General features: G+C 41.6%; 1 protein-coding gene across 6 annotated transcripts in view; it reads left to right on the top strand.

The window, feature by feature from the left end:
- Syndig1 (synapse differentiation inducing 1) overlaps positions 1-18,256 on the top strand; it is a 173,610-nt gene that overhangs the window by 83,342 nt on the left and 72,012 nt on the right. For all 6 annotated transcript variants that reach the window (NM_001363094.1, NM_001363096.1, NM_001363095.1 and 3 more), the window contains one exon: positions 16,781-16,918. In NM_001363094.1, the coding sequence (NP_001350023.1) occupies positions 16,781-16,918 (138 nt within the window). The remainder of the gene's footprint in view (positions 1-16,780; positions 16,919-18,256) is intronic.

The raw sequence follows: 18,256 nt of genomic DNA on the forward strand, positions 1-18,256 counted from the left end.
ATGTACTTAAAATATATGTTGGTGCAAAACATATCATGGGTAGTTTTTTTTTTGTGCCATTTATTAACTAACCTATTCTAACCTGCTTCAAATGTATCATACACTGACTACTTTAGTGGTGTCTTTCAATTAGAAATTAGGTAAGAAGGAGTTACAGAGACTAAGTTTGGAGTGGAGACAAAAGGACAGACCATCTAGAGACTGCCATATCCAGGGATGCATCCCATAATCAGCCTCCAAACGCTGACACCATTGCATATACTAGCAAGATTTTGCTGATAGAACCCTGATATAGCTGTCTCTAGTGAGACTACGCCGGGGCCTAAGAAACACATAAGTGGATGCTCACAGTCAGCTATTGGATGGATCACAGGGCCCCCAATAGAGGAGCTAGAGAAAATACCCAAGGAGCTAAAGGGATCTGCAACCCTATAAGTGGAACAATATTATGAACTAACCAGTACCCCAGAGCTCTTGACTCTAGCTGCATATGTATCAAAAGATGGCCTAGTGGGCCATCACTGGAAAGAGAGGCCCATTGGACTTGCAAACTTTATATGCCCCAGTACAGGGGAACGCCAGGGCCAAAAAGGGGGAGTGGGTGGGTAGGGAAGTGGCGGGGGGGTATGGGGGACTTTTGGGATAGCATTGGAAATGTAAATGAGGAAAATACCTAATAGAAAAGGAAAGGAAAGGAAAGGAAAGGAAAGGAAAGGAAAGGAAAGGAAAGGAAAGGAAAGGAAAGGAAAGGAAAGTGAGGGTTTGGGGAGCAGCAATTATCATTCTTGACATAAGTTATTTTCTAGAGAGGGCCAAAAACCTTGGGATTTTATTGTTAATCTGGTAATATTTTGTTTCTTAAAGCAGGGAAATAAAGAAATAGAATTCATTAAAAAACATATCCTTCTTTCAGGATAGTCATCTCTCTGTAATATAAGTTTGCCCAATTGTCCTCTGGATTTTTATTTATTTATTTCAATAACAATTGTCTTTATTAGTACCTTTCATTGTTAGTTGAGCTAAGCAAGAGGTGTCGTTTTCATCGCTTCTTGGCATTTTGGCTAAGATCAAGTGTAGAGGTGTCAGTTTTCTTGATCATTTCAAATAAACTTCTGTTTCTTTGAAAAAAAAGAAAGAAACTAGGTAGGCAAGCAGATTTGCTCTTTTAGATGAAGTGACTAAACATATAGGGACTCTATTCTGAAAATAAATGGTTCATCACACCTACATGTAAAACATATATCCATGAAACTTTGAAAGAAATGTAGAAATTCTCCGTAATATAAGTATTAGATAAAAGGGTTTTAGAAATGGTACCAAAACCAAAATCCAAATTATTTTTTTAACTCCACAAAAGTCACTCTGAATATGACTTTAAAACAAGTTGTAGAGTATGTGAGAATACTTAAAAAAAAATACATAACCAACAAAGCATTTGTATGAAAATTTCTTAGTTTCTTTTTTTCCCTTGTGATAAATACTCTGAGAAAAGTAATTTATGGGAGAAAGGGTTGTCTTAGCTCACAGTTTTTAGTTATAGTTCATCATAGTAGGAAATGCACAGTGCCCAGAGCATGAGGGAATGGGTCTTGTCACAGCCATAGTTGGGATCAGACAGCAATGAACACACGCATGCTTGTGCTCAGCTTGATTTCTCCACTCTTACATAGTTCCAGATCCTCTGCCTAGGGAATGGTGCTGTCCACAACAGACTGGGTCTTCACACCTTAATTAATAAAATCAAGACAAGTTCCTACAGATATGGCATAGGCTAACTTTATGTAAACATCCCCTCACTAAAACTTTGTTCCAAGGTGGTTCTCAATTGTGTTAAGCTAACAATTACACTAACCATGTGAGCATGTTAGCAGAGTATGTATAAATTACTCTGAACACAAATATAAGTAACCAAACAATTTAGTCAAAAATGGGCAAAATATTTAAAGATAGAATCAGATAGCATAAACAAATGGCAAATGAACACACACAAAAGATGTCCAACATCCTCAGCCATCAAGAAAGCTCATAGAAAATCCATGACTAGATATCACTACATATCTATTAGGATGACTAGAATCAAAAAGATTGGGAAAGAAAATAAAAAATAAAAAATAAAATAAGAAAAAGAAAGAAAGAGAGAGAGAAGGCGAAGAAAAGAAGAAGAAGAAGAAGAAGAAGGAGGAGGAGGAGGAGGAGGAGGAGGAGGAGGAGGAGGAGGAGGAGAAGGAAGAGAAGGAGAGGGAGAGGGAGAAAAGAGAAGAGAAGAGAAGAGAAGAGAAGAGAAGAGAAGAGAAGAGAAGAGAAGAGAAGAGAAGAGAAGAGAAGAGAAGAGAAGAGAAGAGAGAAACCCTGACAACACACAAAGTGCTGGTGATAATGCTAAATAAACAGTGTTGAAAATTGCTGCAGGCTCAAAGAAAAAAAGGTGACATAAAATCACATTTCAAGATAATTTTATTAGGAGAGTTACAGGCTTATAGAAATAATTAGGCATGATGAGGCCCTTGATGAGTTTGAGAGTGCCTTAGAAGAATTAGAGCATTGCATTGTTGTCAGCTTGGTGGGGTCTTGGAGGGAGAGGGAGAGCCTTGAAATCTGTAGGGTAATGCTCTCTAACCTAACAGAGTTCCCAGCTGTTTCTGATGGAAATACAACATAGTTCAGTCGCTCTAAAAAAGTGTTTGTTTCTAAGAAGTTAAACTAATCCTGTCTGACTAAGTAATTTTGCTTATGTATGTTTGAGAAAATAAAATCATAAATCCACATGAGTTTCTGAGTAAATTTAGCCATAATATTTATTTTGAATAATATAAAACTTGAAGCAGCAAAATGTCCTCCAGTAAAGGAATGAATAGCTACATTGTGGTCCTTCTTTTTCATGGATTATTAGCAGGAGGAAGAGAATGATACACCCAGAAAACTGTATGTATTCTAGGAGTGTTACACTAACTGTGGAAGGCTTGGCTCACAAGATTGTGGGCTGTGCAATCCCCTGTGAATGACATCCCTAAAAGACAGCACTGTAAGAAAGACAGTAGTTCAGGGATAGTCAGTAGCTAAGGCTGAGCAGGGGTGAAGCTGGTAGATGAGGGAGACTCTTGGAAATCATTATCTCTTGATTATTTGATGGTTACATAAGCCTGTTTGAGTGTCTGAATCTACAGAACCATTACAACCGACATAAGACAGTAGACAGCAGGCAGCTTCAGGAAGGCCAACACTGAGTCACAGGTACTGGCGCTGATGGCATTGTGTGGCTTTGATCGTTGGACTGTGGTTATGTAAGGCATAAGTGAGGGCATGTGGGGACTCTGTTCTATCTTTGAAACTTCTACAGGAACTATGTTCTATTTTTAAAATTTGTATGAGTGTCTAAAATTATTTCAAAGTGTGTATATATATACACACACATGTTATTTTGAAGTGAATATATACTATTTCAAAGTATATATATTTCTGTGCATTCGAAGTACATGCAAGCTGTGTACTTTAAATAATTTATGCACACTCAGAGATATATGTAAATAAGGTGATTGTTACTGAATTTTAATATTCAGTTTATAGCCTTCAAATTCCAACTGAACAAGACAAGGTAAATAAATGCTTTCCTTTGAATCACACAGAACTTCAGATAATCTAAGAAAAATGTAAGTTAGAGAGTTGTTTTAAAAAAAGAGAGAGAGTTGTTTAAAATGGCTGATACCCAATTAAATAAAATACTTAGCCTGTTTGCTGAACACAAGGGTTTACTATAATTAATGCTTTCCCAAAAGCAACTGTTGGCTTAGAAAATAATTCTCACAAATGAAGGAGCCTACCTACACTGTGGGTGCTTCTTAGATGTGATGTTTATAGCTCTTTGGTCAGAAGAGAAGGGTAGAGCTAAGAGATAAGATGCCTGAGTACATCAGAGTCTCCCAGAGTATAGGACCATACACATCCCATGTTTGGCTTGCCTCGGAGTTGCAGAGATGGATGATGTAGATCCCAAATTCTAAAACTATTCAGAGACAATGATGCTGGCAGGTCCCTAGAATTCGGAGAGAGTGAACTGACACCAGACTGCTCAGGTGATGATCTGCTGTTCCCCTGCTGTTGACCAAATGCAATGATAGTCTCATCTCAGGCAGAGAGGCTGACACCCTAGGGCAGCTGACAGGACTGGGAAAAATACACTTGTAGAAATGGCCAAAAGTCTTATAAAGAGAGGGACACAGTGATGTTCGTTTCCCAGGGCATTTGGAGTAATTTTGTTTCATTGCAGGGCAAAGAGACTATTACTGAGAATATTTGTGTGTAGATGAATTTAAGTTCCTTCAAGTTCTAGGGAGTACTGGCTTGCTACCTGACTATACATGTCCTAGAACACACTCCTTATCCTGCAGTCTATAGTTATGTTCCTAGTATTCTATTGAGTTCCTTTTAGTTCACACTAATGGAACAGTACCAGCATCCTCTGGCTCAAAAGAACAGTTTTCTTCCAGATGTGTTAACAGATGTTTGCTTGCTGACCTTGGAGTAGGTGCTCATTTGTAGTGTCCTTTAGTAAGTTTTCCTGACCCCAAGGGCCCCCTTTGGATTGCTTGGCTCAAACTTATCTATTGGAAGTTTCTTATATTCTTAAGAAGAGATGTGTGAACCAAAGACCACTAAGTAGCTTCCATTTGAAAACATGAAAAGGACAAACAGGATGGGATGCCAGATTGCATATATATATATATATATATATATATTCATTCCAGTGGTGTCCACATCAGCATTTTCATTTAAGCACAATCAGAAGAGGGGAAAATAGATGCAGTGCTTGATCCCCAAAGGAAAAGAATTCAATTTAAAGTATAATTTTTCTACTGAAATAGCTTATGAAGGATTTTTGACATTTTGTGTGATTGCAGATATAAAGTTGCAGGCCTAAATGCAGCCAATTCCTGTTTGCCCATCTCCATTTTCTTTGGCTTTCATCTTCTCTTATTGGCTGAACCATCCTATCTATAGACATAGATTTTTTCTGTACTCTTTGGAAAGTTGCAGATGTGATGTTTCTTTATTCCTAAGTGAATTATACATAGAACTATTTATATATAAAACACACGCATGCAAAACCACACATATCCTAAGAATAAAATTATTATAAAATTACCAGTTACAATACTCTTTCTTATCTTTCCTAGTCTATAAAGTGTGCTTTTTTCATTTCTTTCTATATTGCTTGTGTAGCAAAGAAAAATTCATGTGTAGCTTCTACACAGCATATACTGTCATAGTCCTGCTGTCTTCTTTAACAAGGAGAGCCCTGTTGTCTTGGTTGGTCATGACCTTGACTTCTGCAGAATATGGGTCAGCTCCATTGAAGATCAGCTATATGCTTAGGCATGTCTGATTTACTCTGTATAATTGAACTTAAGCTAAAAACTAATACTGTCTCTCCCAGTGAGACCCGTCAAAAGGCCAGTAACATCTTCTTACCTTTTGCCAATGTGGGTGGTTCTGACTGCTTCCTTTGGTGACTGCCAGATTTCTCACTGACCACAGAACTGTGTTGCTTGGTAATCACTCAGATATTTGCAGGGGGCATGCAATGAGACCAGCTTATGTTAGCTTCAAATACCCAACTCCTGCGCTTCTCGTGATATTTGTGGGAAGGCAATGTACTATAGGGAAGAACATTTCCTTCTGTATTTATTTTTTCAACCATGTATAATTTTGTTTTGGTGTAAACCATCAATTCTTGTGCATCCAAAGGGCTGCTGTCAGAATTTATAGTGTGTTTATAGTGCTCACTTTATTCTGTCTGGCAGAAAGAGCTCCTTCAAACTGGATTCTGATACATCCTTGGTCATCCCCTGTGACCATTCCTGGTGGATCCAGCTGCTCAGGTTGCATCTTACATATTGCTAGCCCTAATCTAAAATCAGCCCTGTCTCATCATTGGAGAATTATATTCAGAAAGCAAGGGCTGTAGGTACAGGCATTCACTCATACTCTGGGAGCCACAGTTTCCCAGCAGACTGAGCATGGAAGCATGATGTTTGTACATGTATACTCTGTGTATAGTATACAGAAACATGCATGTTTGCATACTTGGTAACCAGAGGAAATTTCCCTGGGTAAACTCTATTAGCTGAACTGACAACAAACTAATGTCACTCAGAACGGTAATCTGTGGGACTGTTACTGTATATGGTGTTGTCACTGACTGACGTGTCAGGAGGTACAGATTTGTAGGGTTTTTTTAATCTTTTATAGATATGGTATCTACCCTTATTCCCTTCTGGTCTCATCTGTCCTTTTGATTTTTTTTTTTTTTTTACAAGGTTCATTATGTTCTCCTATGGGACTGCATGCAGCCCAGTTCATCTAACCACCTGTCCTATGGCTATTCTCTCAGAAGTGAAAGCATTCTGTCCTGGAGTGAGAAGTAAACTTATAAGAATTAGTAAACTCAGATAGTCACCATGCCTCTAGGCAAGGTCATATAAGGAATAACCACTGCTGGTGAGAGAGACACTGGGACCAGCGGATCTATCTAAAGATTGTACAGGGAGCCCCAGGGATGCAAGCTTTGTGATTCATCACCCATTGTGCGTCGGCCTTTGGATGATTCAGCTGCCAGTGTGTTACCCATGCTCCCGTAAGTGACGACTTGAACAAACTCATTGCTTCTCCAAGCTAGAATTGGGGAGAATCCATTCTTAGGTCTACCATTTGCCTATCATAAGCATGTGCAGATGTTTGCTAATGTCTGTCCAGGAAGAGCCATGCAGCATTACCCTTTTTGAATGAACATACAAGTTCAGGTATTTCCAACACCACAGAGTACACATAACATTGCAATGAAAAAAAATAAAACACCAAAAAACAAAAAAAAACTTGTGCTTCTGTATCTTTTGTTTTTAATGCTACATCTTCCAGATAACTTGCTAGGACTGGGCTTGTGAAGCCAAAACCTAAAAGCTGTGGCTTTGTTATACCTTGACAATTTTGCTTCTTAAAGATTGCACTGATTGGCATCTCATCAGCCCATTTCCTAGCAGTCTTGTCAAGTGCAACAGCTACTCATCAAGTCTGCAGACAGGCTTGTAAATGTGGTGGGGTCTGAAGCGAAAGCTTCAGCCTGTGCGAGGAGAACAGAGCTTGTTCTTTTAAGGTCCCAATGAGGGAAAGGGAGGTGCATCGTCACAGGTGAGTGTGTTCAAGATTGACTGGTATCACCAAACTAGACTAAGAGACACTATGCTCTCTTGTAATTCAGGCCTGAGGCTAGTCGGCATTATTGGATAAGTGGCATCTGGAAGAGTGATGGGCCTGGATAATAAGTGATGCCACATTAGTCACTTGCCTTGTCTATAGTTTTTCTCTCTCCAGGACTTTGCTTTCAGGAAGGGAACATTTCTAGGAAGGGTGGGGAAACAGGTTACCTGCCTATATGATGGAAAATTTTAAAGTGTCCACGTGAAAAACTGTAAAAAGTAGATTGTGTTCTGAATTCCCCAGAAAAATACAACAAACTAGAGTTAACAAATTCTGGAACAGGCACTTGTCTTAGAAACTATGTCTGTAGTTTTCATATGCTATGAAGAATCACCTATGCAAATGATGCAGATTTAAAGCTGGGGTGCATAGCTCCTAACTTATTTGACAGTGAATAGCTTGGCCTGAAGCTGTGAAACCAACCCTCTGAGTATTTCCCTATTACTTAAGTTGATGTAGTATATTCCTGGTTTTCTCCAGCAGTAGATGTGGTTGGCTTGTGATTTGAGCAGATGTAGGGACCACTTGGTCCTACATCATGCTATGTGCCCTCTTACTATCCAGTCCTAGCCTGCTGTTAGCCTATAGCTTTTGAACATGCTGATCCCTTTGCACACAAGTCAGATACCACATTACTGACCACCAGAATGAACTCCCATTTTCTTCCTAAAACCTGATATTTATTACATATGTTTAGTATTCTCCAAAAACCATGTATCAAAAGCTTGATCCCCATGGTGGCAGTATCCTGTGGTTGTGGAAGCTATCAGGAAGCCTGTAAGTCATTGGTGGGTGCATCCTTAAAGGTACAATGGGTCCCTGATCCCCGAACCCCTTCCTTCACTTTTGTTTTCTGAACAGTCAGGTAAGCAAGTATGGTCTGCCATGATGGGCTTCTTTGCCACAGGTTCTGCTGAAATGAAACCTTCAAAACTGAGCCATGGTAAACTTTTCCTTTTCATAAGTTATCTCATGGATTTTGTTATAGTGACAGAAACTGGATAACACAGCATACTATGAGTTTGTGTCCATAACCAGAAATACAAAACATTCCCATTGCCACATTAATGAAATGAGGACATAGCCACTCCAAGATATGATTGAGGAAAAGGATTTTATTGTAGATATGAGGGAAAGTACTAGGCCATGAGAACATAGGGCTGGAGACAAGTAAAAGAAAGAGAAGGGACAGGGACAAGAGAGAAGGAAGCAAGCAGAACAAGAGAGCCAAGAGACCAAGAGAACACGTGCTCCAAATGGTGGGGTTTTATAGAACCATAAACTGGGGGAAGGGCAGCAAAGCTCATAGGTTGGAGGGGTTTAGAGTAGTGGATGCCATGAGAAGATCTGTAAGGTGCCACGGGTACTGAATGATCCTGGAGGCCCAGGCGCACTTTGTATATTAATAGGTATCAGAGTTAGACAATTGTCTCAGGTTTCTTTGATACCTGACTCCACACGCATTGCTCTCTGTCCTGGTCATCTTTATCTGTATCTTGCTGTGCCCTTCACACTAAGTCTAGGGTGGGCTGATTTTGCTTTTAAACCACACTTGTGTTTATACTCTGTACTCATTTTCTTGGCAGCGGTGATGGTTCTTCATCCTTCCTGACCATTGTCTGTGTATGTGTCTCCTCTCTCAAGGTTAACCTGATTTTAGTGGTCTTGATACATAGAGGATCCCCTAGTTGAAGTTTGGGGATATTCAACACCCCTAGATTCTCCATGGGCTTTGAGGAGGGACACTCAGTTCCTCACTCTCTCTTAGGTATCACTCTTGCTGCTGAGGTGCCCTGCCTGACCTCCAAGCACCTGAGAACTTTCTGTTTCTTTATGTGCCCTATAGATTGTAGGGCAGCCTATTCCCCAATAAGCTAACCCCTGAGACTCCTGCAAGAGGATCTAGATGCCCACAAAGGTAGCACTACTCTTTTTTTTTAACTTAAGTAATAATATTTTTAGATATTTTTAAAATTTACATTTCAAATATTATCCCCTTTCCTGGTTTCCTCTCCCAAAACTCCCTATCCCATCCCTCTCTTCCCATATCATTTCCTAGGGTTGATCCCACATTCCTATTGCCAATAGCCTTGTCATGCAGACTGGGTAAATTTTGTAAAAAACAAAACAAAACAAAACAAAAATAAACAAAAATCAGGCTTACTTTGTTGAATAGTTCCTGGGGGAGGCAGAGGAGCCCCATCTGACAGTGAACACCATGATAGAATGCTTATTCAGATCAGGGTATCCCATGGGAAGAGTCCAGGAGAATGTAGATCATTTCTGGTCTCTTTCTCGTCTTAAAAAGCCACCAGGATTTAATGGTGACACCATCCTATTGGCCTTATCTATTCCTAGTCATTCCCACGTCCAGATGGTACAGCTGGACTTGTTCCCACTCTTTTACTCCCATCAACAGATGACTTTGGAATAGAGTCCTTAGCATATGATTTTTGGAGATTATACTTGTTAGTGTTTAAATGTGAGGTATCTCCACAGGCTTATGTGTTTAGACACTTGGTCCTCAGCTAGTGGCCCTGTTATAGAATCTGCAGAAATTGTAAGAGGTGGAGCCTAGCTGGAGAAGGGATCACTGAAGGGAGAACTTTCGAAGACTATATCTTGGCCTTCTTTCTAGACATGGCTGTCTGTTTCCTCATCTGCCAAGACATAGGGAGTGATAGCCACAAACTCCTGCCACCCAAGACTGAGCCACTTCTGTTTCTATGCCTCCCCATCATCACTGAGTCATTCTTCTGAAACCGGGAGGCAAATTAAACCTCTCCTTACTTAACTTGCTTCTTGTCAATTATTTTATGACAACATTAAGAAAAATAGCCAATACACTACCCAAACTGCAACCTTGCAAGAGAATGACTGCACCTGAAATCTTAAGATTCCCAAACCATGATTGGTCTAACAATAGTATTTGCCAAAGTTGCCTTCCCAGGCCCCTGGGCACTCACAAACCCCAGAAACAATAACAGAAACATTATCTTATAGATAAGTGGGGCTTCTTATCTTAATCTAACCATTGGGCGCATACTTGTAGCTAATCAGAGAATGAGGATTTAAAAGAATAGTACATGCATATGGAGCAACAGCCCTCTAACATAATTGTATGCCTTATTGTCTTGCTCTGCCGCCATGACTAAAGACTTACCAGAAGCTGCACCAGGGATGAATCCTAACGAGTTATGTTTCATTTGGCTCCTGCTTTCAGAACATCAGATTCCAAAGGCCTTAACTAAACACTTCTCAAACAAGAAATGGATTTGCTTTTTGCCCAGAACAAATGCTTATTAAAAGAAGTTTCCCTTTTAAACATGACGTGCATGTACAGGCTCCTCTTATTCTTTCACTAGTGGAAAGGTCGCCCAGCCTTTCCCATGTGATCCCCTGCCTGGTGCAATAGCTTCAGGTATGTATTTGACACAAGTGAGTGGGAATGACAGCTATTCACAGCTTTCTTCAAGACCTGGTGCTTGGTCCAAAAGGCTAAGCAAACATTTTACACAAGGGCCTGAAACCTCATGCAAAGTGTATTGATCCATGGGAGTATGGTCTGCATGGGGAGCTGAGAAAGTGGGAGCTAGATTTGAAGGGCTGTCACCAAGACTAACAAAACCAAAGCAGGACAAAATATGAATAACTTGTTCACGGGGCACTGTTCCTGGAGGTGAGCCACACAATTGTGTGTTCCAGCTTCATCCTCAGTTACACATTTGCACACTAGTTAACATACTTTGTCAGCCACTCCATAGTTAGTTGGTAAATGGTCTTCAGGTCTTTCAGTTACTCCATCACCAGCAATAGGGATGTAACCCAATATTGCAGGACAATTTTTGGAGATTATACTTATAACCCAATTTTATTATTAACCCAATAATAAAATTCCTCATGCTGTGATGATCCCCAATCATAAAATTACTTCATTGCTACTTGAAAACTGTAATTTCATTACTGTTATGAATTGTAGTGTAAATATCTGATATGCAGGATATCTAACAAATGAACCCCAAAGGAGTCAAGACCCACAGATTGAAAACTGCTGCCTTAACATCTTCTTGTCTCTTTGGCTGCCTTATAGCTCTGTCTGGCTCTGAATCACACTGAGAGCCTTCAGATGATGGGGAGCAGTGAGAACCAGGGAGATGGCAGGACCCTGTGCCTCATCTCCTGCAAGACAGGCCCCAGAGAGTAGGCAACAGAGACTTCACCCCATCCCTTTCAGTCACTTACGTTTTTATTTGGTTTTGTTCTATGTTAACTTTATTTTTTCATCATTCATAAAAATATATTTCCATATTTCAGGATTTTAATCAGGTTAGTGTCTTCTAAAAGTACAGAAAGTCTTCTCAAGGAATACAAAATCATTTAAGGGACATTGAGCTACATGTTACTGAGAAATAAAAAGATTTACTTCTAAGTAGTGCATTAAGTTACTCATTTCTAAAGTTTATTTATAATTGTTGTCTGTCTTATAAAAGTTTGCCTTGGAGCCCGGTATGCAAACAGGAAGAGGATCCACTATGCTCAGTTTTCGCAGTGCTAGGAATCAACCCTAGGGTTTGAATTTGGTGCATGCTAGGCACATTCCTTACCAACTAAGCTACATCCCCAGCCTGTTGTGAGTTTACATTTGTTTCTATTTCACCACCTCATGCTACAGTTTCAATCTGTGGGCAACCTAGGCCCAAATAGTGGAAACTAAACACATGCTCCTAACATATGGCCAAGATGATTAATGAATTATTCAGGACAATTGTGCTCAGATCCTGAAATGGGCCTTTCTTGTATTCTATGTTTGGGAGACAGCAGATCTCTGAGCCATGTAGGTACCACACAATGGGGCTAAAGGGGATATCATGGTTTTTAATGTGACCCGATTTTGAGTAAGACAGAAAAAAAGGGACTTTGTGTTAGTTTTTCTTTTTTCTATTGCTTTGATAACTATCATGACCAAAAGCCAGAGAAAAGGGTTGACCTCATCTTTTATTTCATGAGCTTTTAGACCATCTTGAAGGGAATTTTAGGTAGAAACTCAAAGTAGAAACTGAGACAGAGACCATGGAGGAGTGCTGCTTACTAGCTTATTCTCTTGACTCACTCAACTTTATATATATATATATATATATATATATATATATATATATATATATATATATATACACAACCCGGGACCACATTCCTGGGGTAACACCACCCACAATGACTGGAACCTCCCATGTTAATCATTAATGAATAAAACACTCCATAGACTTGTCTATTGACCAATCTGACAATGGAGACAATTCTCAGTTGAACTGTTGTTGTTGGCTAAGACTATAGATGAGTTCTTCATCTAGAAAAATGCACTGAGTCCTCTCTGTGCCAGGACATACCTGTCATCTCTGCCTGCATGGTGCTGCGAACAGATCAGATTAGTAGAGAGCAACACTGCAGAGAATTTCTGGATAGGTCAAGATTCTTCCAAGGAAGATTAAGACAGTATGTCAAGTTTTGGGGCATCTCTGATGAGGAGTGATATTTTGGGGAAGAATCCCCTTATAAATTAAGGAAATGAGCTCTGTGTGTTCGTGGGAGAAATGTTCTGATAGACACTGAATACTGTGCCTTCTGTATAATGAGTGGAATGTGGAGTGAGACCCAGGAATCAGCTGCTGGTTGTGTTTAATGCTAAGTGGTTCAAGTTTATATAGGTTTATGTGGCTAGCAGCTGCTGGCTCAGTATAATGAACCCACTCAGAGTTCATTTTAGGGCCAAGTGGTTACCTTCCTGCCCAGATGGCCAGGTGGAGGAAGGAGCATGACTCCAGGTCCCCACACTTGTAATGACACCTGGAAGAAGTCCAAGAGACAGGGATGAGTCACACTTTGCCCCCTAGAAACAACCCACAGTGCTTGCTCACATTACTACAATGAGTGTGGAGTTGAATAAAGATCAACACAAGGATTGACCTTGTAACTATTTAGCAATGAAAAAAATGAGAATGGAGACCCATCAGCCCAATGAGGAGATATGCCAGTCAGGGGATCAACCAATCAGCATGCACAGGTTGCAGGGCCAGCAACCTCTCCCTTGATTCCTGTAGCTCACAAGGAGAGACCTCATGAGTCCTGGACTTTCGTGTTTCCCATTGCTGCAGACATTCCCAGACAGTACCCTAGGAAGGGGATTTAAAAGAGAGCTGCCCTACAAGGCACATGTGTTCTGTGTGGGTGATGCATTGTATTTCATTCCCTTGGGTGAAGGAAACTGCACATCTCTTGGTCTGGCTGCATCTTCTCTCCTCCCTATTTGGTGGCTCGATGCCCATGGCCATTTAAACCTATGAGGATCCTACAGATGGAAGAGCAAAGGAAGCATTACAAGCCAGGATGTTCTTATTTTCTCTGTGATTTCTCTTGAAATTTGAAAATCCATTTTAACCATACTGATTAATTATTTTAGCGTCATGCAAGAACAACTCTGTAACTTCAGTATGTGGTTCAGTTAAGAATCCGAAAAATTCTTATCCTGAAGCCCATTTCTTTACTGCATAGGGACAGTGCTGTAATACTACAGAGACAGGTAAAGCCAGGGACTACAGTGCTAGTATGCTTGAGTGTAATTGAGCAGCAGAGCTCAGCCTTGACTGTCTGGGAAATTTTCAGTACCTATTTGTCCACTGCCACGCCTCCACAGCCATCTTGGAACATAGCAATTAATAAGCAAGGTCATCAGAGTCCCTGTGGCCAAAGGCAAGGAATATATAGACATAGCTGAAACAAAACAGTTTTATGTGCAGTTGGCTATGAGTTCAAATGCAGCACAAGCCTGGAATGAACAGAGGGGCTGACTGAACAGTGCTGTCATTTGTCAAGGGTGTCAACCTTCCTCAGCCTCTCATTTATTTGTGCGCTGTAAAATGGAAATGGCAATAACAGTTGAATGATTTCTAGAGTTGCCATGGGACACAGTGACCTCAGTAGCACAAAATTCTTTGGAAATTAAACACCAGAACCTCAAATCACAAAAGCTAAGAATCTATACAAACGTACAAATTTGTTGCCCATGAATCAAAACCTCTACCCACATCAGGACAGCTTTGACCTGCAGTTTGAGAAAGCGAAGGCCAGAGGAAAGATCACCTTTGTCCTCTGAGTGTGATCTTAGACCCTGATGCATTTGTCACAGGCTAACCTCTCAGGCACTTCATGCAGAGGTGACCCTCCAGCAGTATAGTTCAACAGTGCAAACTTATGGTCAGGAATCTTTTTTTATGCATTACTAGTTTTCTAGCTCTAGAAGCCCGAGAGGTGACAGGGTTATATGTGGAAAGGTACCATGTAACAGACTGAGTACAGGGCATCCTTCATCCTGATGGGTGATTCCATGCTATGCAGGGTCTGGGCAGTGCAGTCCTGGAATCTTGTATGAATTATGCATCCCTGCTGGCTGTTTTGATTTTCATTTCAGATAGCAATAATGATAGTAATTTTCATTTTCCTTTACTGTTCTGGAGTCCATATGGGGGATTGTGTACAGAATAAAATGAATTGAAATTCCACAGATGTAGTGCTGTGGAAAGAACACTGTATAATTCCAGACACACGGAGCAGAGACTGCACCAAACAGGGGACTCAGGACTGGGCAGAGAAAACTGATCAGCAGGACAGAAGCATGATTGGCAGCTGGCCTTATAGCCTCCAAAGATGACTTTGTGCTCTGGGGAGTGAAACTGGGGGACCCTACCCCTCAGGCCTACCTGTATGTGGTGGAGAGAACTAGACCTGTGTGGACAGTGGGTTACCAGCTTCCATGCAGGACCACCGGAGGACTTCTCTATTTGTTATTTGAGTGAATCCAGTGCTCTTTGCTTGTTTCCTCTATTAACTAAACAGAAATAAAGTTCCCCCACACAATTCCTGACCTCTCAGTACAGTGCTATGCTTTCTGCCTCATAGCTAGGATTTCCAACAGTTTTGTGAGAAAATATTTTGAATGGAACAATTTTCCTTTTTTCCTATTTATTTATTTATTCATTTTACATGCCGGTTGCTGCCCCTTCCTGCTCCCCTCTCACACAGTCCCTTCCCCTATCTCCCCTTTGTCTCCTCTGAGGGGATGGAGGCCTCCTGGCTATCCCCCTACTCTGACACAACAAGTCTCTTCAAGACTAGGCACATCTTCTCCCAATGAGGCCAGAAAGGCAGCCCACCCAGGGGGATGGATTCCAAAGACAGGGAACAGCTTTAGGGACAGCCTCCACTCCAGTTGCAGGTGAAGAGGACACACGTGAGGATCGAACTGCATATCTGCTACATATGTGCCAGGGAGGGGGTGGGTCTAGGTCCATTGGCATCTGTTTATGAGTGGCTCCAAGCTGCTGTGATAGATGGATAGCCTGGCAAGGCAGGTGTCAAGTGGAACCATCCCATAGCCAAGCTCAATAGTGTATACTCAATGGTCTCCAGCTTGGGGCAGGATATGAATGATAATGATCTCTTTGAAAATGAAATGATCCATTACTGCTTTGTTTTTAGAAACAGTGTCTGCAGCAGTTAGCTAGGGCTCTATCTTTGTGTAAAATAAAAAGTTGGGAATGACAACTTTATGTTTTGATGAGATAAAAATCTACAGTGGGTGGAGCCAGCCAGGGCTGTCCATCTGGGAAGCAAGCATGCACAGGACCTACAAGCTATCGAGGTGGTGGCTCTCCCACTGCTGAGTTCTAGAATCATCCTCCCTGGTATTCCCATCCCACTCACGAATCAAACCACCTCACAGCAGATTCCCAGCAGATTCTCACCAGAGCTTTGAGAATCCCATGTGCCACTGTATCACAGTGAAGGGAGAGCTACATCTATAGGCAGCTTCTCCCAGAACAGCTGTCAGATTGCCGTGAGGGAGGCCGTGCATCTGTGTGGAGCTCGGGCCCTTTATTTCCTGACTCAGATCAGAATCAAAGGAAACTGGAGGGTATCCAGAGACAGCAATTCTTCCTCCATCCACACTATCCTCCCTGGGTCCAGAGTACAAAAGCAAAATGTAGCTAAGGCCTGTCTCCTGGAAGTCCCTCAAGGCCACCATTTTTAATACCCATAAACCCACATCAAGATCCTGAAGATACGTGAAACATGATACTTCTCACTGGCCTCCCAAATAAACTCACTGTAAGTCTAAGATGTCCTAGGTTAGAATGTATTTAATACCTGGAGAAATCTACGATAAACTTTTAAAGATCTGTAATTTGAACCCCGGTGAGCTGGAGGACCATTTGTACCACAATTGTTTTCCATCAGATTTCGCCTGCCATTTAACTGTCTAAGAGCTCTAGCCTGGGAAGGCCTTTGTTCTCCCTGATCTTGGTCAGTTTTTCCGCTGATGCACCATTGCTTGAGGTCTATACTTGCAGATGATCACGATAACATGAACATCAGCAATAGCATCTAAAACAGCAGTCAGGAAGAGCCTGCTTCAGCCTGGTGGCATTTGGCTACTTTTTCACTGATGTCCCTCCTGTCCTTCCCACTGTCTCTGCAGAGTGACTACTCCAGCGACACAGAAAGTGAGGACAACTTCCTCATGATGCCCCCACGGGATCACCTGGGACTCAGCGTCTTCTCCATGCTCTGCTGCTTCTGGCCTTTGGGCATTGCAGCCTTCTACTTGTCCCATGAGGTAAGGCCTCTGTTAGCTGGTTATACAGACTACAGGGAGATGTTCACCCAAGCACACCATCCCCAAGGAAGCTTATCCATTGCCATGAGGGGTGTCTGTATGCAACAAGCTGGAGTACCTCAGAGTGCCAGGCAAGTTTGTTGTTAGGTTGCCTTACCTCCTGGTGACTCAGTTTTGGCCTTGTAGTGGTGGCATTGCCTTCAGAAACAGAACTGATGACCAAAGCAGGCATCCAACCTGCCTGAGGGCAGATGGCCTTTGCAGGCTTGACTTTTAAATGAGACTTGGTGTGTCGCTGTGGGGAAGAACATCTGGACCATATTAGAGATTACATTGTAAACACTGAACCTGGCCAGAAGGGTGAAAATGAGATTTGTTTTCCTTGTTAAAGGCTCATTTTAAAAAAATATTCATATAACAGAGCCTGGTCCCCAGCAGTCCATGTGGACCCGTGCTGAGTGGGAGACCCCAAAGGTACCAATTCCCAGCTCATCTTACTATACTGCACCCCACTGGAATGCAGGCTTTGAAAGAAGTTTTTCTTAGCAAAGAAAGAGACAGCCTTCCTATCCTTATGCATCAAAGAGAGGCATTTATATACACTGGGAAAAGCATGAAATTACCATCACCACCTTCCACTGCCATTGTCCAAAGCAGAACAGGGAGAGAGGCAGCTCCATGTAGCACAGAGTACTAGAGACTCCAGTGCATATGGGGATTCTCCAGGTGGTAGATGACCCCTGAGGATGCCAGGATACCCCTGCTGGCTCATAGAATTCTGAGAGTGAGGCTGTAAACAACTGACATTCTTGAAATAGATTTTTCCTAGTTTGAACATTGCTTTCCTGCCTAAACCTGTAGTTACTTCTAGATGGCTTCTGAATTGATGAATCTTGGATGGCTGTGGCAAGGGAACCCTTGAGTGGCTCTCTCTGCACCACCAACAAAGTAGGAGGCAGAGTACACTGGACAGGGTGTGTATGTGGACGGGTGTAAGGGGCACATATGGAATCAGACAAGGAGGGTGGAACAGGGCACAGTGCCAGTTCTGTGGTGTTCTTTGGTCACATTCTGGAAGATTAGCACTAGGGTGAGTGATCTTGGACCCCTAAGGTCATTGTAAGAGCTTGTTCTAGAGCTAGCCCTAGCCTGGAGGGTCTGTGTATATATTCTCTCTTGTGAATGTGTTCTGTGAATGCAGCAGACCAGGATTTCCAAGTATCAACTTGAGTGGAAATCCAGATCCCTGGGTCCAGGCAGTTGTTAGATGAGTCAGGCTCAGATGACCTTGGCTAACAAGGTTCCAAAGGCATTACTCATACAGTAGTACATGAGGCT

Source organism: Mus musculus, chromosome 2 (genome assembly GCF_000001635.26).
Source record: "Mus musculus strain C57BL/6J chromosome 2, GRCm38.p6 C57BL/6J".
Taxonomy (NCBI): domain Eukaryota; kingdom Metazoa; phylum Chordata; class Mammalia; order Rodentia; family Muridae; genus Mus; species Mus musculus.